General features: G+C 37.3%; 1 protein-coding gene across 4 annotated transcripts in view; it reads right to left on the bottom strand.

Annotated features, from left to right (window-relative positions):
- Positions 1 to 22,048, bottom strand: part of Psd3 (pleckstrin and Sec7 domain containing 3) — a 372,681-nt gene that overhangs the window by 52,940 nt on the left and 297,693 nt on the right. For all 4 annotated transcript variants that reach the window (XM_041674594.1, XM_041674595.1, XM_041674597.1 and 1 more), the window contains one exon: positions 12,142 to 12,335. In XM_041674594.1, coding sequence (XP_041530528.1) covers positions 12,142 to 12,335 — 194 coding nt within the window. The remainder of the gene's footprint in view (positions 1 to 12,141; positions 12,336 to 22,048) is intronic.

Here is a 22,048-nt window from a genome sequence, read left to right as displayed (position 1 = left end):
CACACACACATATATATAGGGGGGGGGTGGTCCTAGTGTTGAGTCAGAGGCTTTAAGACTAGTGTAGGAGATCTTGATATAGCTTCAATGCAGAGATCTATAGATCTCTTTTCTAACATGAGGTAGAGATATGTCTATGAAGCCAAGCAGAGGTTCTTTAGCATCACTAGAGCACACCTATCAGAAACAGATTCTGAAGAGCAGCTCATGTGAAATAGCAACCTAAACACTGCCCCCGAGGACCAATGCCAATCACCTTTACTGTACTTGCTACTTTTCCATCTTCCACAGATGTGTAAGATGTAATCTGGTCCTTTTTCTAATTATAATTACAGTCTTTTATAGTTATGACTGGCATAGTCTGGTCAATTATAACTGAGTTAAGCAAGTGTTCACTGACTACAGTCAGTTTGCAGTAAATCTTCTCACCACAAAGCTCTGAGTAAAGAACTGTTATCACTTCCATTGACTCAGGGGACTGTGGGTTGTAAATAAGTGAACTGGAAAAGGAGGACTGCTGTGCACAGTGGTAGGCTGAGAGGCTCTCTGATTTTCGCCAATACCATCTCCATAGAGTTGCTATTGAGACTGCAGAAAGCTAGGCTTATCTTGCCAAACACAATGGGTTGGACACCAGGAATGAAGAACAACTGTGGGATGCATGGAGACTGGCTATACATTCATGTGCTATTTTTCTAAAAGCTGGCAGTGGCTCTAGAGATGGTCAACAGTGAAACTATCACTAACTCTTCAATATCCTGAGCCAATCATTAGTCTTATCTCTGTTCCACACTGAAGGATGTTATTTTGAGCTATAACATGAATAATTCCTAACACAAACCTCATACTATTTCCTGATAGAATGTTTCTTTTCAAGATCGCATCATGACCTGCCCCTTAACTTTAATTAGGTCTCTGCTCAAGTGTTATTTCATCCAGGAGCCTTCTCCCTACTCCTGTACCATCGTACATACTCCCTTCAGTCTCCAAACTTAACATTCTCTCTCCTTCCAGAAACATGACATGCTTTCAAACATAACAAATGCTCTCCTTACTCTTTCTCCCTTTCTCCTGTCTCCTGGAATTCAACCTCCAGCATCAGGCATGCGAGACAGACAAATGTTCTATCCTTGAGCTGCATCTCTGTTCTAGCTTTAATTTCCCTTGGATTATTTAATACTTGCATACATTTATCACAAGTATTACACAGCACTCTCCTCAAACTAGAATGGAACCCCCCAATGTATGCTGGGTTGTTGGTATCTACAGAAGATAAATGCTCCATTCCCAACTAAAAATGTCAAAATGTCCTAAATAGGCAGATAAACAACATATGACCCAGCAGATATTAATATTATGGAGAAGACTGTGTACCATCGGACATGGTAGTTTATGACCATAACCCCAGCAAGTAAGCACTCAGGAAGGTGAGGCACAAGGACTGCCATGAGTTTCAGGCTAGCCCAAATGGAGCTACAAAGTTCAGGCTATCACAAGCTACAGTGTAAGACTCAAGTTTCAGAACACCAAATTAAAAAAAATTCACTTAAGAAAAACATTAATTGTTCCATTAAGATGATGTTGGATATGGGATAAAATATCAGAAAATAACCAGGCTTATAGGAGCTAATATAGCTTGACAAATTATGAGGATATTTGATTAAGGAGGGTTGATTAAGGAATGAACAGCAGGGACAATTGACTTTAAGACTCCAAAGATTCTAAGAGGTTTGGGAATTCTTATAAAGTGGATCTGGCTGAGGGAAGATGCTGGAATACTTGTCTTAGTAAACTTTAAAAAGTTGAGCATTGAAAACTCTTACTGTAGTAAGGACAGTGACTTCACTTAAGTGAATGCTATAAACACTGAGCTAAGAAGAGCAAGCATACTAATGAGTTAACATCATGCCCTCGGCTCTTTATAAGATTTACAAAAGGGTTAGTGCTCAGATTCTTACAGTCTATCTCTGAAGTTGCAGGTCACTGCTAATCAGGGAAGGAGGGTTATTGGTGACCATCAAGCCATTTTAAGTCCAGAAGCACCTTGTGACCCGTGGGCTGACAAAGCCAGAGGCGCTGCTGAGCATGCAACTCTACAAATAGCAGCTCAAGTCAAGTGCTGTAACTGTGAAACACCTAAGGCTCACCAGCACTTTAAAATGCCTCTAGGCAAGAGTTGTTTCAGGTCAATAAAAATAATTCCCAGTGGCAAGGAAGAGCAGCCCCAGAGAAAATTTGTTCTTTAACAAAAGGGACACAGCATGGCCGGTTCTCTCAAACTTGGGAGCTCTATTAAGACTTCAGCAGCTTCTGAAAGGTAACCCTCACCCCTGAACACTGCCCACTGCCACAGATTTTATCCCAAGTGATGCCTCCATATGTTTCCTGCTTAGGTCTTCATAACTGTGGCCAAGTGTCTTGCATTTCTCTGACTTCCTAGGATTTCAAGTGTTTCCCACCTTTCCATAAAAGGGTGACCAGCGTGTATCTCCCGAGAGCAGCAAGTCACTGAAGTGATGCTAAAACACTGTCAGCCAATCAACCATCCTATACCCCTCATCTGTTTGCTATAAATGGCTCAGCCAGCCCTTTGTTTTCTGGGTTCCCTACCTGTGCTTCAATCAACTATAGATACTGATCTTCCCCTCCTCTACCACCACTGCCCCATTCCCTGCCCCCCTCCAAAAAAAGTGCCACAAAGGAAAACTTGAGTTTGTTGTTTGCCAAGCTGTATGCTGAATTCCCAAGAGTGATGTAGTCTCCTGCTATTTCTCAGCTTCTCAGACTCTGGCATTCCTTCCTTGAACATCCTTCACCTGGAGTCTACCTCATGTACCTGTATCTAGCTAGGGCTGCATTCCACTGAACATAGAGAATTTTTTATTTTTCAATTCCTAAACAACAAAGTAGAACATCTATGGTGTTTGGCATTACCAGTAATGGAGAAATGAGTTAAGTTCATGGGGGATGCTCACAGGTTATGTGCAAAATATCCCATCAGAACACAGCAGTTTTGGAACCAGAGCTCTGCAGATAGAAAGGGATGACTGTGCAACAGACTTACATCAGAGAGAAAATACCTACAATCAGACCTTAGTCATTACTGTTTTTGAATTATAATCACGTGGTAATAAATGTATATTTTTCTATATTTGTCATTGTTTCCCAAGCATTTTATATTAATTACATTTGACTATGACTTTAAAATACTCCATTGCATTAATATATATCTAACTAGCAAATGTTCTAGGAAACATACAAATATTTATCTAGAATCAGTAGCAAAAATAAAACACACAAATATAGTAACAATACACTACATAAAATTATAGATTAGCAGTCTAGGGACAACTGTTATTACTAACATGATGATGTATTAATTGTAACATTGTAATAATAAACTTGTTGTTTTAAAAAAGGATAATGATATATCATGTTATTCAGCAAATATTTGCAAAGGATAACACTGTATAGCTATGTCCTATCTTACTTAATGCGTTGTTACTGTCCAGAATCCTCTTAGGTTAATGATATTTTCTAGCTGAAGTAACAGTTTAGTTCCGACTATGAGCCAAGCACTGTGCTGAATAAAAAAAGCCTGGCTGATTATTTCCAGTTTAAGGATTCTGTGCTCTATTTGTTCCCTGTTAAAATAGTCTTATCCATAACCTCTACCACAAAAGGCTTCATCGCCTTCCTTTTGCAATTTAGCGCTTCTGCTCAGTTATATGACACCTACTCAGATATAATTGACTCTTCCTATCTTCCCCTCCAAGAGTATTACTGGCACAAAAACTGATGCTCAGAAAATTTAAAATAATGTATCAATGACCTATCTCATTTCAAAGATCAACTTCTTAATTTGGTGCTGTGTAAAGCCCCAGATTTCATACATAAAGTTTTAGTACCGTGATTAATTTTTCTTTTAGGGAACTAGTTCAAATTTTCTCCGTAGCTTGGCTTCTGTGGTCTCAGTTACCCAGTAGATTACATTAAGCTGAGAATTCTACAAGTTAGAAATTCATGCTCTAAATTGCATGCTGTTCTGAGTAGTACGATGCAATCCCAAACCATTGTGATCAAGCCAGCCCAGGGTCTTTTTATCATCCACGGGTCCAAATTAGCCATGCTGTTTACAAAGTTAGATCCTCAGTAACCATCTCTGAGCCACCCTCTTGGTTTTGCAACAGTAGTGACCTTGGCAGTCTGAATATGCAAAGGAGAAAGTGCAAAGTGCTTCCTTTAAGAGGAAAGAAAGCGAGAAAAAAAAAAGAATCTTCTGTTGAGTTTGTTAGGACTTATGTTAAGAACGGATCTTCTATCCGTTAAGTTAAAAAGAAGGAAAAAGAAATCTGTGCTGATTTACTGCAGCACTTCAGAAATGCAGTTCTAACAACATGCATGATGACTGCTTAGTGACTAGGGAAAAGGCTTTTGCTTACAGTGTTCATTCCTGTCCACAGTTTCAGGCAGGGAGTAGGGAACAGGAAATGTGTGTTCTGAGGAAACCGGAACCACTCTGCTGTTGCTTATGTTGTTGCTGGTCGTGCTTGGCACAGGGACCAGCACTTCCTGCATACCGAGCCTATGAACTCCGCTGTGCGTTTCCCACACAATATTTTTAATTTCAATTTTAATTAATTACAAATTCAATAATGCATTAAATTAACATAACAGAGATACAGAACTTACTTTCTTCCTTCTCTTAAATGTTAACTAAACCTAAAGGGTAAACAGTAAAAATAGAAGAACTTCTAAAAATTAGATGCAGTGAAAACTGCATTTCTCTTCCAGCAAGAAATACGTCAGAGACTCTGTACCCAGACTTTTTTGGTCCTGAAAGATTGGCAGTTTATGTTCCACTGTTCCCTGTCAAAAGTACTGCTTCTGGGGAGAATGGTGGGTGGCCTCCTTTCACCAGCTTCATTGCTGAAAAGAGTAGATTTAAATTAAAGACACAGCCATCAACATGGAGCTTCATCTAAAGCATACTTTTTAGGTTTAAATGTAGGACTGTAAAGGGGCACTCTTGAAACTCCACCAAATCCAACTGTCACATGACAAAGGACTATTTGATACATGCATGGCATCTTTCATTGTGCAGCTCTAGGCCTTGTGTGGATAGTTGACACTTCTTAACTACCCAGTTTCCACAGAATAGCAAAGTCGAAAGGGGAGGGAGACCTTAGCCTTCTTTTAAAGTAATTGCTTTTTTTGGTCTTTTCTTACATGAGTCTCTCTCTTACAAGAGACAACTGTCTTATGGAAAAAAAAAACCCTTTTATTATCTCTTAATTATAGTGTCGCTGTTCCCAATGTTATACAATAGCAACGAATTCTGCCTGCATTGCCATTATAACTCTGTTTCCAGTATGGGTGACTCAGGATATCTGATTCTCTCACATTTTCAGAACTTATGATGACAGACAATTGTGCATACCCCTCTAGAGTGAGTGGAAGCCCCCTATTTTCTGGGCACCCTACACAGTCTCCTGCATGTCCGATGAAGAAGACTGAAAATGAAGCCCATCACAAGTTCTCATAGCATTACACATGGGGCAATAGGAAAATACTTCAAACATAAGGTATTAGGATTAGTAATATCAGTGCAGAATCAACAATGAAAATGCTATCATTAAACATTTAACAATTACTGAAGTGATGAACTTCTATGATTCATCCCTTCTAGTCCCTTTGCTGAAAAGAATCTACTTCTCAATATTTGAACTATTTCTCCTGGTAGTTAGCCAATATGATACTCTGAAACATGTGTTTCTTTGCTATGTTTCAACGGATTATAAACCTCCTCTCTTGGCTACTGATTGGGATAGACGAGGCTTTAGCAAGTGAATCATTACTTCATCTTATGTATTTTAGTTTATATGTCCATTATCCTTTAAAGGAACACCATGACAACACTGTTGCTTTAGTGAAGTTTTCTTTTCCCCTAGCAGGGCATTGTGGTACATAGCTTGCCTCTAAAACTTAGAGGCAGGCAGATGTCAGTGAGCAACAGACCAACCTGATCTACATACCAAGTTCCAGAGCAGCTAGAACTAACACAGTGAGATCCTGTCTCAACACACCCATTTTTTCTAGTTTAATTACAGTATTTTAGACATGGACTCATATAGCTGTGGGTAGCCTGGGGCTCACTATCTTATTAAGAACATCCTTGAACTTTTGATCCTATTACACCACTGCACCTGAATTATATGGTATTGAGAATAGAAATAAGGGATTTGGGCAGGGTTGGCTAGATTCTACCAACTGAACTATATCCACAACAATGCCTTAGCTTTACTAAGGTAATACTAACACGCAGAAACTTTACTAAGGATCATTTGATATTTAATACTTATATACACTGTGAATCACCACACTCCAGCATTTAATTAGCACACCTTCATAGACTTCTAGTTTTCCTATTCATTTTTCAATTATATGTAACTGATGTCACTGTTTACTGTGTAGGCAGTATCTTTCATCCTCCTCTTTGGAAGAACATTTTTTTTTTCTGCTTTCCTACCCCCCTACTTTTATTTCACAATTCCTTTTATTGGAGACTGTACGGTCAATCTAGACAGTATAAAAATTTTATTATATGTGGTAGTGTTGCCAATCTATCTAGCAGTCTTTGCATGCCTGCGAAGGACTGGCTTGTGTTAACTGATACGTGAAGCCTCACTCTGACTGGGGAGGTGGTTGGTCCTTTGACAGGAGATCCTAAACTGTACAAAATGGAGGAAAAGCCAAGCACTAGGAAGCATTCCTTGTTCTGCTTCTTATGACTGTAATGTGAAAAGGTTCGAGTTCCTGCTGCTTTGACTTCCTATCGTGATCCACTACTTTAAATTGTGATACAGAATAAGTAAAAACCTTTAAATAATGAGTAATTTCTTCCTTGTGAGATTGGCTAGTCCTAACTTTAGCACACTGAAAAACAGAATCAGACTCATGAGGGAAAATTCACAAAGAATCAATAAAGTTAAAAAAAAAACAGGATCTTTTATTTATGTGTTTCTTTGTTTGTTTATTTTTGGTTTTTCAAGACAGAACTTTTCTGTGTAGTTTTGGAGTCTGTCCTGGAACATGATCTGTAGACCAGGCTGGCCTTGAACTCACAGAAATCTACCTGTCTCTGCCTCCTGACTGCCGGGATTAAAGGCGTGTTCCACCACCACTCAGCTAAAAACAGGATCATTCTTTTCCTTATTAATTTAAGACTTTGCCTAGATTAATTAGACGCTATAGATCTAAATATCTGATAACACTATATATATCTCTTCTTTTCAAACTATCCTTTAACATTTAAATTTTTAAAACTTAAATCAGAATATTATGAGAAAATCACAATATAAAGAATCATTTGGTTAAATGTATAGTTCTGTGAAAAGTTACGTGCTTAGCATTCAAGACACTTGGTTTCAATCCTAATGGATAGAAAAAAAATCTATCCATTATCCATCCATCCATCATTTATCTATATACTTATATATCTATATATTGATAGATGGATCAATGTTTTTTCTATTGTTTGTGATTTTCTAAGTTTTAAGCATCCTCTACTCAAGGGTTATAAAGTACTGTTCCATACTTCTAAAAACCTTAAAGCTATGTTTCTTGAATTCTTACTTTTATCTATAAGGCAATGATTTTCACATTAGAACTGAGGTACAGATGCATTGCATACCCACACACGTAAAGAGCACACATGAATATACACATACACAGGGCGCATGCCTGTAGTACACACACACACACACACACACACACACACACACACACACATACAAGTCTCAGAACCATTTACAAAAGTATTTTGAGTTTTTCTTCTTTTTTTCGTTTTCTTTTTGGTTTTTGAGACAGGGCTCCTCTGTGTAACAGCCATAGCAGTCCTGGAACTAGATCTTGTATTAGGTTGACCTCGAACTCACAGAGATTCGCTTACCTCTGTCTCCCAAGTGCTGGGATTAAAGGCGTGCACCACCACTGCCTGGCGAATTTTGCTTTTTTTATTGCATAAATGACTTCTTATATAAAACAAAAGCCTTCCAGAAGTACTGGAGAGCTCTGCTTTTGTCTTCCCTCTTCCACTCTATTGGGCTGTTTATTGCTAATTACATGGGAACGTCAGGCTGCCCACGGTACTCTTCCTTCCCTCAACTTTTAATATTTCATGACATAATTCAGTTGACACTGTAATCAGTAATATGTTTATACTCACTAATCAAACTGTAATTCCTTTCTACACAGTACATATGTAACTGCTTTGGGGGTACAGCTTGTGTCTAATAAATCTTTATATATTATCTATAATATATATATAATCTTATAATAGTCTTAGGTTCTGGAGGAGGCTTAATTACCTGTACCCTATCTAACATGGACTTCGAAATAAAATTATTTAAGTACTTCATTAGTCCACATTTTTACCAAAAGATAGAAATGTGTTATAACATATGACTTTACCTTACTCATACATCATGTCAGTGAACTGAGGGCATCATGATAACAAATGGCTGGGGACAGAAAAGCAGCAATTACTGTGAGGAGGCCTGGCACAAGGCTATAAGTTCCTGGTCAAAAGGAAATGGTTGCCTGGATTCATGCACTTCAGTGTTTAAACAGCGAAGATTGCAATTTAGATGCATATCATACAAGTTACAGACTGTCCCCACCAGAAGACATGCAGAACTCAATTGTTTTCCAGGGATATCTCTCATACAAATTCCTTTTAACAATAAGCTACAGTTAGCTAGAATCAGATTTTTGTCTGCTATGCTATCACTCTGTACTAGATAAAGCTTGGGCTAAGTTGGGTCAGATGACTTCATTTACCTGCAAGTGGATGAGAGCACTTGCTTCACATATGAAGTGGTTGGGAGAAAGTTTGAATATTGAGCAATTTTTATTAGTGTTAAATTATTACTGACTTTGATCATGAGGAATGTATTTTGAGGATGTAATCACTTTCTTGGTTCCCACAAGTAACAACAAACTGGTAAAACAAGAGTTCATATCCTTTTTAAAATTCTGTCTGACAAAATAACAAATTCCAATTTCACTTTCCAAAGCTTTCCCTCAATGTCAGATTTAATGGTTCCAGAGAACATGCACTTCTATGGGAGATACAAACTGGTTCTGGTGAACACATGCACTTCTGTGGGAAATACAAACACTTGACTCAAATCATTATTTGTTTCCTGGAGGTACAAATTCTGAAAATGAAATAAAACTTCGAGGTTTAAAATATGTTTATATAAAAAATTATATACATAATCTAAAAAGCTTAAGCCCATAAAACAATTAAAAACTAAAAGATATCAAATCTTGAATGAACAGGTGATCTTTTCAAGAAAAGGTAATGTTTAATCTCTCAGTAGAATTTTGGCACAAGTCTTTTCTTATTAAGGACATACAACATTGTTGTCCTCAGAGAACAAGGTGGTACTCTTATACATATGTTCTCTCAGATGTAATGTAACTCAGTAAGGAATCTGGTCTGGTCATGAACATATAGCAATGCTGTCTTCAGAGAACTAAGTGGTGCTGGCACACATACATACTTGTAGATGCAGCATAACTCCCTATGTAGTCTGGTTTGCCCATGAACTAACTCACTATGGAGCTGGGCAGGTCTTAAACTCCTGCTCCTCTGGCCTCTGCCTCCTAAATATTGGGGTTGTAGCATGTGCCAACACCTTGGATTTTAAAATAGTTTCCTGAACAGACATTCTAAAAGGGACTTACTCTGTTTCTCTTTGTTTATAAATCTCCATTAACTCTCACCAGTTATACCAGATGTGTCTCTGTATTTAGCTCATGAACTGAAACTATGTAAAAATCTGACTGGAAGAAACAGTTTCATCTATACCCAGTACCTTGAAGATGAAAACTGTATAGTAATTTGCAGAGAAAATGGTGTATGTGTTGCTGTAAAAGGAAATTAAAACATGTTTGGCTAACTAACAGGTTATTTCTATTTGGTGCATTCCTAGGGATGCACATACAGGCTAAAATGAAGGCATGACTGTCTACAAATGACTGTCTACTGATGACTGTCTACAGATCACTGTCTACTGATGACTGTCTACGGATGACTGTCAACGGATGACTGTCTACGGATGACTGTCTACGGATGACTGTCTACGGATGACTGTCTACGGATGACTGTCTACGGATGACTGTCTACGGATGACTGTCAACGGATGACTGTCTACGGATGACTGTCTACGGATGACTGTCTACGGATGACTGTCTACGGATGACTGTCTACGGATGACTGTCTACAGTCATGACTGTCTACGGATGACTGTCTACGGATGACTGTCTACGGATGACTGTCTACGGATGACTGTCTACGGATGACTGTCTACAGATGACTGTCTACAGATGACTGTCTACAGATGGCTGTCTACGGATGGCTGTCTACGGATGACTGTCTACAGATGACTGTCATTGGATCACTGTCTACAGATGACTGTCTACGGATGACTGTCTACGGATGACTGTCTACGGATGACTGTCTACGGATGGCTGTCTACGGATGGCTGTCTACGGATGGCTGTCTACGGATGACTGTCTACGGATGACTGTCTACGGATGACTGTCTACGGATGACTGTCTACGGATGACTGTCTACGGATGACTGTCTACGGATGACTGTCTACAGATGACTGTCTACTGATAACTGCCAACATCTCCTTTTCTGAGACCTGCACCATACTCTTTCCTAAGGGATGTTTCTCTTTCTACTGCCAGTCACAGTGTTTCTTTTCTTCAGGTAAAAAAAGTTCTACCCTATAACATACTAAAAGTAAGAAATAATTAGAAAGCTCTTTACTGTCAATATTGATTTATATGCAGCTGGAAGAGTCATATATCCAGCTGCATAACAAGATAATTTGAAACACTACAGCTAACACATACAAAGTTACCCAGGAGTATAAATGAAAAGTGTGCAGTGGTAGGAATCTTTCTTCTTCAGGCTTGTCTTTTTCACAAGCTAGTTTTAATTGGTGTCGCTTGGAACTAAACGGACCAAACAATGTTGTCAAAGGAATTAGGCCTGTCTGGCTAGTGTATGACATATATAGGAAATGCGGAAGAGGTACTCCTGGATCATTGAATCATTAAGAAATCCATTCAGCAATATAAGACAGTGTCAATGCCACTGCCCACGGGACTTTTCCCAACTGCAATTTAACTGAATATGGTAATACTGTGAGAAAAGTGTCCAGTCACAAACACAAAGCTGCCCACTCCTTCACTCCATGTTTGTGTCTGTAGGAAGGCAGAGACACCCAGGAGGTAAAGTCTACTAATTTTGAGAATGCATAAATCTTGCCTTAGCCTGTTAGCTACAACAAACTGTTTATTCACTCTGTCCAAAGATTATTATAACTATGTGAACACATACTCTTATTTCAAATTCCAAACAGCACTTATCTACCTAACAGTCACACTTTGTGATACACAGAGAAATTAGAAGCCACCAATATGATTCGTTCCGTGTCCCAATACTAATCACATGAATCTCCCTTGCTCTTACCCTTCTCATCTTATCAAAGGCCACTGATTATTCTGTGTGCTACAAATAAAACCTTTCCCCAACCACCAGAAATGTAGATCCACAAAGACAGGGTCTGTGCCCATCACACTCAATGCTACATAGTATTGAAGCCATGGATACACAAATGACTGAGAACCAGGGAAATGAATAGTCTGTGAGTGGTTTTCCATTTGTACAGTTTTGAAATGACTTTGAAAAGATCAGGTACAGCCGGGTGGTGGTGGCGCACGCCTTTAATCCCAGCACTCGGGAGGCAGAAGCAGTCGGATCTCTGTGAGTTCGAGACCAGCCTGGTCTACAAGAGCTAGTTCCAGGACAGGCTCCAAAACCACAGAGAAACCTTGTCTCGAAAAACAAAACAAAACAAAACAAAAAAACAAAAAAAAAGAAGAAAAGATCAGGTACAAAAGTGAATCTCTGATTTATGACTGGATGCCTAACATAAAGAATACTTCTTTACATAAACATAATTTTCTTTATCCTTGATTTTATTTCACATAAATTCACTTCAAAATTTGAGCCTAAAGAAATAAACAAAACAGGAAATAATAATCAGCAATGCTTACTCTTCTTTCCATCCATATCTGCATGGATTTTGCGAGCCAAAAATCCACTTTTGTATACAGCAGCATTTGGGTCATGAGGAATGTCCAGAAATGGGTTAGTTGTACTCCCAATACGACTGATAGTCTTTGGGTGTGTTCCATTAGCCTTCTCATCAGTACCTTCTGAGGGAGATTTTTTTTTCTCTTCATCATCTCTGTAAGGAAGAAAAGACAAAGTCTAAAATAAGGACTTATAACTTTCAAAAAACCAAGTTAGTCAGAGTCATCATCTCTGTTTGTTAATAGTTGATTAGTATTTATAAGAACTACTCTGAAAATAATGAGCACTATGAAAAGACCAGATGAAAGAGTAATAGTAAGAAAGAAAGGAGAAGAAACACAGGTCAAAGATACAGAAAATATTTTCAACAAAACAATAACAAAATCACGTAATAAAATATTCCTAACCTAAAGAAGATGCCTATCAAGTATGAAAAGAACTAAAAGGAACATCAAATAGAGTGTATCAGAAAAAAAAAGTTCCCCCGCATGTGATAATCAAAATAGTACATATACACAAAAAAGAAAGAATATTAAAACATGCGCAGGAAAAAGCCCAGGTAACTGATAAAGGGAGATGATGTGGGATTCTCCTATGTGTGCTGTAAATATGTTCTATTGCCATTGGTTAATAAAGAAGTCGCTTTGCCCTATGGCAGGGCAGAATAGAGCTAGGTGAGAAAACTAAATTGAATACATGGAGAAAGAAGGTGGAGTCAGGCAGATGCTATGTAGCTGTCAAAGAAAAAAGATGCTGGAACCTTACCAGTAAGGCACAGCCTCATGGTGATAAATAGATGAAAAGGGGTAATTTAAGATGTAAGAGCTAGCCAGAAATATGCCTGGATCGTTGGTCAAATAGTCTTGTAATTAATATAGTTTCTGTGTCATTATTTGGGTCTGGAATCCAGGAAAGTTAGGTGCAGTTATTTCCTACAAATGCCACCCACTATCTAGACTTACAAAAACATGAACCAAGCAAAGCTTCTTGGAAGCCACATTTTTTTTTTTCCAGATAGGCTCTGTTCGCAGGTTACAAGTAGAGGTGTGGCTCCTTTAAGAAACAGCTTCCTGGTTCATACTGGTAGCATGAATGGCTCTGACTCTTTCAGGAGGTCCTTCTACAGGGAACTTAAGGTTTGTGAGCAGAATGGTACAAGTTGCTTAACGGCAACATAGAACCACTGTGTCTCTGGAGCTGTTGTGGTGAGTATGGCTCACAGAGGCTGTGAACATACCTCTACTATACTATGTTGGATGGGGCGAAGCTAGCAGGCAAAGTCACAGGGTGACTAAGCCACGTCCACTTAGCTCTTTTTAAAAAAGCGCTCCTGGTCAGAAAATGATTATAGATACACATTAAAGACAAATTTAGACAAAAATAAACTTCTGAATGGGTCACAGAGTGTTTAAGAAATGTATGTACATAGACTTAAGAAAAAAAATGGGTGTAGGCAGTTATAGAGTTTTAAAAAATAAAACAAAACCTTTAAAGAGACAGTAAAAGTAATATAAAAGGGTATAGACAGTCATATATTAAAAGCATAAAGATAACAAAATAAACATTAAAAAGTAATAGAGTAAAAAATAAGCCACGAAAAGATGGAATATACACAGAGAGTCTGGATTATGTATGTTATTGTGTTTTCTTTAAATTTTTTGACTGCAGAGAGACTTTTCATTCTGAGGGCTGCTAAGCTAAATCCACATATATATTTTAAAGGTATCTTCACTTTAAAATTTGAGTCAAAGGATATCTTATTTTGAAAAAGAGGTTCTACTTTTGTTTCCCTAGAAGATGAGAACCTGTGGATTCCTTCCAGGCTAATGTGGTTTGATGGAACAAGAACCCCAAAAGGTCTCCTAAAATTACTTTACCCAACAAAAGAAGAAAGCAATTTGGAGAAAAAAATGCCCAAATTCCAAAAATGATTGTTTATAAATGTTTATTTTCATTTAAAAGGGCTGTTATAAATGGTTAATGGAAATAAGGGGGCTATGATACAGAGATTGAATGCTTTGCATTGGTATAGAATTTGGTTTATTGATACAAATTTTGGTCAATTTTGTTATATGTATATTTCTATTCTTTTTAAAGGTATGTTTATATAGATAATTTAAAAAATAATATATAATTAAAAATTACAGATTAATAAATAGTCATTTATAATAGTCAAACTTATAGCCAGGTTGGTTAGGTTTTCTAGCTATACAGAGATATATTTCGATTAGATAGATAATCTTCAACACTTCAAAGACCTACAGAATATGTCATTTAAAATGTTTTAAGAACTTAGACTTTTCTTGACAGTGAAACATGTCTGCTTCTGGCAACACTAATTACTTCAGAGAGGTTGATGGCATTAAAGAAACTTGTTACGGAATTTGCCTTCAATGTGAAAAGGCTAGGCATTTGGTAAAGTAACTATTCTTGCCTGGACTGCTTTGATGGTATGCTGTATGAACTGGACATGCAGGACCCACAGAAAAAATGACTGCTGAAGTTGCCAAAAGAAGGTGAGACAGTCTTTCAGCGTTCCTGCTTCATGAAAGAGTCTGTCAGACATTCTGCAGGACACAGGAGAAAGTGACTGACAATCTGCCAATAAAGGCAGAATTATCTTTAAAATTTCCTGCTTAATGGAAAAGTTTGCCAGATACTATGTGCCTGTAGGTTGAAGCTGGATGCCCCAATACTACAGAAGAATTTTGGGTGACTGACCAGGCAGCAAGATGTCTCTGTCAATTCTAGAATTTTGGAAGTTGCTTACAATGCACTTCCTGCTTACTTAGGCAATATTATATCATTCTGGGGTCTTTTAAGGAGTTTAAGACAGATAGCTATAGTTATAGTTTTCTTTAGTTATAATAAAAAATTAGATATGAAACTTTAGACTCACAAAGAAATACTGTAACTGTAATTCTTGCTTGATACCTATTTTGTTATATGTAATTTTACTATGTTAAAGTTAAAATCTTCCTTTTTATTTAGAAAGAAATGAGGAGGTGATGTGGGATTCCCCTCTGTATGCTGTGGATATGTTTTATAACCATTGGTTAATAAAGAAGTCACTTTGGACTATGGTAAGGCAGAAAATTCAAGGTGGAAAAACTAAACTGAATGCATGGAGAAAGAAGGAAGAGCCTGTGCTATCTGTGTAAACTGGGAGAATGGGGACCTTGGGGGAGTATTGAAAGGGGAAGAGGAGAGGCAGGGAGGGGAGCAGAGAAAAAATGTAGAGCTCAATAAATATCATGAAAAAAAGAAATAAGGGGATATGATATAAAAAATAAAGATCAGCTAAGCAATTTAAACAGATCTATAACCACTAGTGAAATAGAAGCTGTATTTAAAAGTCTCACGACCAAAAAAAAAGCCAAAGGGTTAGACTTTCAAAGAAGAATTAATGATAATGATCCTCAAATTATTCTACAAAATAGAAACATAAGGAGCACTGCCCCCAACTCATACTATGAACCCAGTGTTATCCTGATAAACAAACCCTATAAAGATCTAACAAAGAGTAGTACAATTCTACTAACATCAGGGACAAGACAAGGTTGTCATCTCTCTTCACTACTAATTCAATAAAGTACTTAAAATCTTAGCTAGAGCACTGAGACAACTGAAGGAGATTTAGGGGATAGAAATTGGAAAGAAAAAAAATGTCAAAGTATCTTTATTTTTAGATATCATCCTGAGTGAAGTAACCCAGACCCAGAAAGACAAATGTGCTATGTATTCATTTATATGTAGATACTAGCTGTCAAATCAATGATAACTAAACTATACTCCATAGAACCAAAGAGGCTAGGTATATGGTAAAGGACTGTGTGTGTGTGTGTGTGTGTGTGTGTGTGTGTGTGTGTTGGGAGTTGTGGTGTCACAGACTGAGCCCCCTAAAAAAGGAAAATATATTAGATAGTTATGGATGGATGCGTAAGGGACTAGAATGGGAAGATTAAATAGAGGTGAATAGAGGTGAGGAGGGTGGGGGAGAAGAAAATATAGAGTAAAACAGCTAAAATTAAGGGGCATTTGAGGGGTAGTTTGAAAACCTAACATAGTAGCAGCTTCCTAAAATATATAACATATGAATGCAATCTAAATGAAACCAGCAAACAATGGGGGAAGACAGATCCCCACCAGCCATCTCTTGTCATCAAATGAAGCTTCCAGTACCAGGACTGGGTTATATCTAGTTGAATTGTTTGCTAATAGGGTCCTATGGGAATCTCCAAACAAGGTAGGCTGTTGCGAAGACTATAGCTTGCTCTAACCTAAAACAAGACCACATTGTTTGGAATGATGTACTCACAATTCAAAGAACACAGATAAGTAGAGTTGTTGCTGACATAGAGCCTTCACTCTTCCATGTCAGCATCTTTGGTACAGGGAACTCTGGAGACTACCATAAGAAAGTTGTACACAGCAACCAAGCCACAAACCCTTTGGCCTACAATGTTGGTCTTCTGTCTGCAAGGTATGCTGGTGCACTGGTAGCATATTGTGGGAATAATCAACCAGTATCGGATTTGACTGAAGGGACATTCCCTGAGATGGGACCCATACCTGACCATGTTTGCATGACCAAGAACTTGGGACTACATAGCCCAGAGAACTAGGGTAAAATCAAATGCTGTTACTCTTTAAAAGAGTAGCAACAAAAAGACTCCTAATGATATTTTGCTATACTCATAGATTAGTACCTTGTTCAGCCATCATCACAGAAGCTGATGGGAACAAATATAGAGACCCACAGTCAGACATTATGCAGAGTGAGAGACCTTGGAACACTCAGTCCTAAAAGAGATGTCTCCATCAAATCCCTCCCCCCAGTGCTCAGCGAACCCTGTGGAAGAGGAAGTAGAAAGAGTGGAAGTGCCAGAGTGGATGGAGGACACCAGTGAAACAAGGCCCTAATATCAAGAGGATAGGTGGGCACAGGCACTCACAGAGACTGCGACAGCATGCATGGGGTCTGCACAGGTCTGTCCCAGGTCCTAGAGTTGAACAGAGAAGTAGGCATATGTCCCCATCTCTAACCCAGAAGCTATCTCCAACTGATAACTACATGCAAATGAAAATTTAATTTCTTCCAAGGGAGTCTCATTGGGGAAACAAATTCCTCTTGAGGGTAGGCTGTATGCCTAGCTGTAGAAGACCAACAGAAAATGAACTCAACAGAATCTCCAGAGGGTCCTTGTTCACAATGATGTTTCAGGGCTTTTACTATTATTTTATTTTATTTTTAATTTTTATTTTATCTAATTTATATATTTTCTCTTCTCTCCTTTTACCCTGTAAGTTCCTTTGTGTATAAGTTATGGCTTCTCGCTTAGCGTTTTAATGGCATTCCTGAGTACATAAAGTTTCTTATGTCTTTTGTTTTTTGTCCAGTCTTTGTTTCTAATGCATTCTCTTGGGATCTTTTCCTTCTGTTTGTTTTGTTCAATTGTCATGTGCTAGTTTTTGTTTTAGCTTATTTTATTTTGCTTTGTTTTATTAATAACCTTTAGTTATATTAAGCCTGTTCATTTTCTAATTATAGGAAGAAAGAGGATGTATTTGGATGGAAGGGGAAGTAGGGAGGAAGCTGAGGAGTAATGGGAGAATATATTATATGAGGAAAAAACTTTTCAATAAAGGACAAAATTCAAAGTTAATAAAATGTATTATTCTGATTTTTACTTGAATAAAAGAAGCACTATAGTAATTAGTGACAGTTTCCTATGTGCCAAGTATTAATGATCACAACAATTACGTAAGACCAATATTAGAATTTTAAATTGCAGATAAGGGAAAAGACTCAGTGAATCCAAATAAATACTCAAAGCTACAGATTTAGTAATTAAGAGATAACGAAGGAATGACTGGAGAATCTTTACAGCTCTGTTTTCTCTTGCCATGATGGTTTCTTGGTGTTTCTTTCAAACAGTGGGGGATTGTAAACTGTACTTTTACACTGGCCCTGGCAGAACAACAGAACAGGTGTATGAAAGACCACAGATATCTATAGATGGAGCCCCAAGAACAGTACTCAGCTTTGTCTTCCTTGCAAACAGGCTCACTATTAGCATCCAAACCCCAGAAAAAGCTGCAAGTGCTTGGGGAGGGTCGTGTCTCCACAGGGCTTTGGTATTTCAGGAAGTACTACTTTTCCAACCACCACCAGCCACTGGGAAACTCGCATTTGCCTTGCCTTGTTTTCTACATCTTTTTATCCTCAAGCACAGGAACTTTAACTCTGAGATCATGACAAACCCTAACTACGAAAAGACCAATAGATCAGATGGTCAATATTCAGTCAATGAAGAAGGCTGAAGAAAGTTACTCACAGGATCTTATAAATACCTGGAAAACTGAACAGCATAGCAAGTCTGTCTTACTCCATTTTCCTTTCTGCCATCTAACTTGTCTCTTTATTAAATGCTAAGCACTGACTCTTTTACTTAACTTTTATCCAAACTTTAGCAGCCCAAAATATTTTTTAAAATATAAATCAAAATTTCTTACAAAAGTAGTTTATGAGAAAGATGGAGAAAAGCAGCCTTTGTTTCTCTAAGGGTATCTTGAAAGTAACTGAGAGATAAAGGAAGTTAAAATTGAAACTCTTAAACATTCATATTTTACATTTATTTTGAAATAATTTTAGACTTGCAAAGACAGTACATCGAGTTTCCATATGTCCAGCTTCTCCTGCTAGCATCTTATATAACCACAGTGACATTTTCTAAACTAAAAAATTAAGATCAGTAAAGTATTATGGATTAAATAGACATGTTTTTTCAGGTCTCACCAGCTTTTTTCATTACTCTGCTTTTGTTCCAGGATCATATCCCAGATCGCAAGATAGACTTAGTCATCGTCGTCACTGTCACGTCTCCTTATTCTTTTCTGATATGTAACAATTCTGTAGTATTTCCTGCTCCTTCATGACCTTCACACTTTGAAGAATCCTGGTCAGTTTTCCCGACAATTATTTTCCTTTTGGATTTGTCTGGTGTTATTCCACCACTGAGGTTGGAGTTCAGGGTGAGGAGATTACAGATTAGGTCATGTACCCTTTTTCAGTTCATCAGATCCACAGGTAGATGTTTTATTGGCCATGATATTAACTAACCATAATGACTTACAGTACTGTCTCTCAGGGATCTATATAAAGCTACTATATTTTATAAGTATTTTAGTACAGATAGTTTCTTAACTAATATCCTGCTTTATGCTACCCTTTGCCTTACATTAACATTCATAAATGGCTCTTCCAATGACAATTATTATTGTGGTGAATTGTTTCTTTGGTTTTACATGTTTCTTTCAGTGTGGTCATATGAATATTTACAGCTCTGTTTAGAACTGTGTCCAGTTCCTGCCAACTGATCTATCTTTTTTCCCTACAATTTTGCCTTTTGCAGAATGATTTATAGTTGACTTCTTTACATTTGGAAAATGCACTTAACATCCTCCATGCTCTATGTCAACCACCAGCTTTGCCTTTATTATTATGAGGGCAGTGTTTAACTGTACGGATATACACAGCTTATTTTTTCATATATGAAAGGAATTATCTGGCTTCTATGTTTCTACTGTTATACTAAAAATGTGTTTTTAAATAATATCATGAATCCACTATTGAATAACAGTACTATAATTTTTCATAAATTAGAAGGGCAATTTCTAGCTTCCAGACTGATCATTTAGCTCAAAGCAAATGATATAATCAGAGGTGCAAAGATGAAAATCTTCAGGCAAGATCAAGAACAAGATGCCAACACGCACCACTTCAACATGGTACTAGAAAGTCCCAGCTGGGACAACTGCGCCAATGAAATAAAACGCATTCATACAGGAAAAAAAGTTAGTACAGTTGTGTCTTTCCGATGATAGTGTGGTTTTATAAAAGGGAATTCTAAGAACATCAAACCACAAAATAAAAAAATTAAAAATTAAAAAATTAGCCCAATTTAGAACTTTCAAATTCAGTAGAGCTGTACCTTGGAAAGCAAACATACAACATAATTAACTGTTCCTATGAAATACACACAAAAATTGGTAAATTAAATAATCTCATTTACAAAGAATCCTACCTTCCTCCAAATGAAAATAACAGGAGTATTTCTAACAGGAAAAGTAAAAGACGCATGTACTGAAAATTACAAAACTCTGATGAAAAGGATATACAAATAAATGATAATGATTCCATGTTTATGGACTGGGAAGGTTAATGATTAGAATGATCATGTTGCCTAAAGAAAGCTACAGAGCCAATTCAGTTTCTTATAAATATTCCAAAGATAGTTCAGAGAAATAGCAAGCCTAAAACACTCTGAAATGTAAGAAATCCAGAACAAAAAGAAGAAATAGTAGGTGTCACATGCCGTCATGTGATGCGCTCCCCTGGTATCTGTGGAAAACTGGATTCATGGTTTCTCATGGTACTCAAGGCCTTTACATAAAAGGAGGTTGTAATTACAAACATCCATTTATTTAATGCACATTCTGTGTAAACTGTTAGTACTTAAAATAATATTTAGTGAACAATGACAAAAATATATAAGTACATACCTAATACACAGTTCTTTAAAATATTTCAACATATGGTTTGTCAAATTCATTAATATGGATATAGTCCAACTATAAATTATACAGGTATTTTAATAAAATAGATGTTATTAGTAATAATATCAAACAGATATATCAACCAATGGAGTAGGATAGAAAGCTAAAAATAAATCCTAGTATCTGTAGCCAGTTGATTTTGATAAAATCTCTAAGAACTCAAGCTAAAAGATAGTCTTCTTTAAAAAAATGGTGTTGGAAAACTTGACTAATATCCTGCAAAGGATGAAACTAAACCCTTATCAGAAGAAAAACGAGCACTCAGTTTACTCAAGTGGATGAAGGGCCTAAGCACAGTAAGACCTGACACAAGGCAAGAGTCATATGAGTCCAGCCAGTGATTTCTTAGGACTCCAAAGGCATGGGTAGCAAGACCAAAACCAGGAAAATATGATTCAATCAAACCTGGAGCAAGGGACTACCAGGGTGAATAAACAGCTCTTAGAATAATATGTCATCAATATTTTCAGATCATCTGAGAGAGTCCAATGTCCACAGGGACTCTTGTTTCTCAAGAGACACAAATAGTCCTTTCTCTGAGGTTACAGTTACCTGTGACCAACTGTGAGGTGAACCACAGATCACATCATTATAAGAAAAGGAGAGGATAAAATATTTTGAGAGAAAAAAAAATGAGAGCATTAAATAAATTTTATTACAACACAATTTTATGAATGCAATTTTGGTAAAATTTCTAAAAACTCAGTGTAAAAGTAATTACAATATAATATATAATGATAATATATTAGAACAATATTCTGAATAAATAGAATCAAATAGAATTATTTCAAATTTTTCAAATAAGTTCTCATACTTTTGCAATTTACTGTTTGACATTTTAGTGGCACCTGCTATGCTTTTTGCCGATAGGAGTGTTAGAGAAGGTTACAAATATTAGTAGTGTGGTATTAAAAACTAAAATATACTCGAATAGGAAAACCGTGAGAACAGAAACAGAGCACTTTTAAACAAAACACCAAGAACAATCCAGTGCTCCAGTGTGGGTCTCTGTCTCTATCTCCATCCATCGCCAGATGAAGGTTCTATGGTGATATGCAAGATATTCATCAGTATCGCTATAGGATAGGGTCGTTTCAGGTTCCCTATCCTCATCTGCCCAAAGAACTAACTGGGGACATCACCTTGGGCTCCTGGGAGACACTGGAGCACTGGACTGAGCTCCCAAGGTCCCAATGAGGAGCGGAAGGAGGGAGAAGATGAGCAAGGATGTCAGGACCACGAGGGGTG

The sequence above is a fragment of the Microtus oregoni genome, unplaced genomic scaffold (genome assembly GCF_018167655.1).
Source record: "Microtus oregoni isolate MIOR12 unplaced genomic scaffold, Mior012 000025F_ref0000491, whole genome shotgun sequence".
Classification (NCBI taxonomy): domain Eukaryota; kingdom Metazoa; phylum Chordata; class Mammalia; order Rodentia; family Cricetidae; genus Microtus; species Microtus oregoni.
This window is presented reverse-complemented; position numbering and strand designations above follow the sequence as displayed.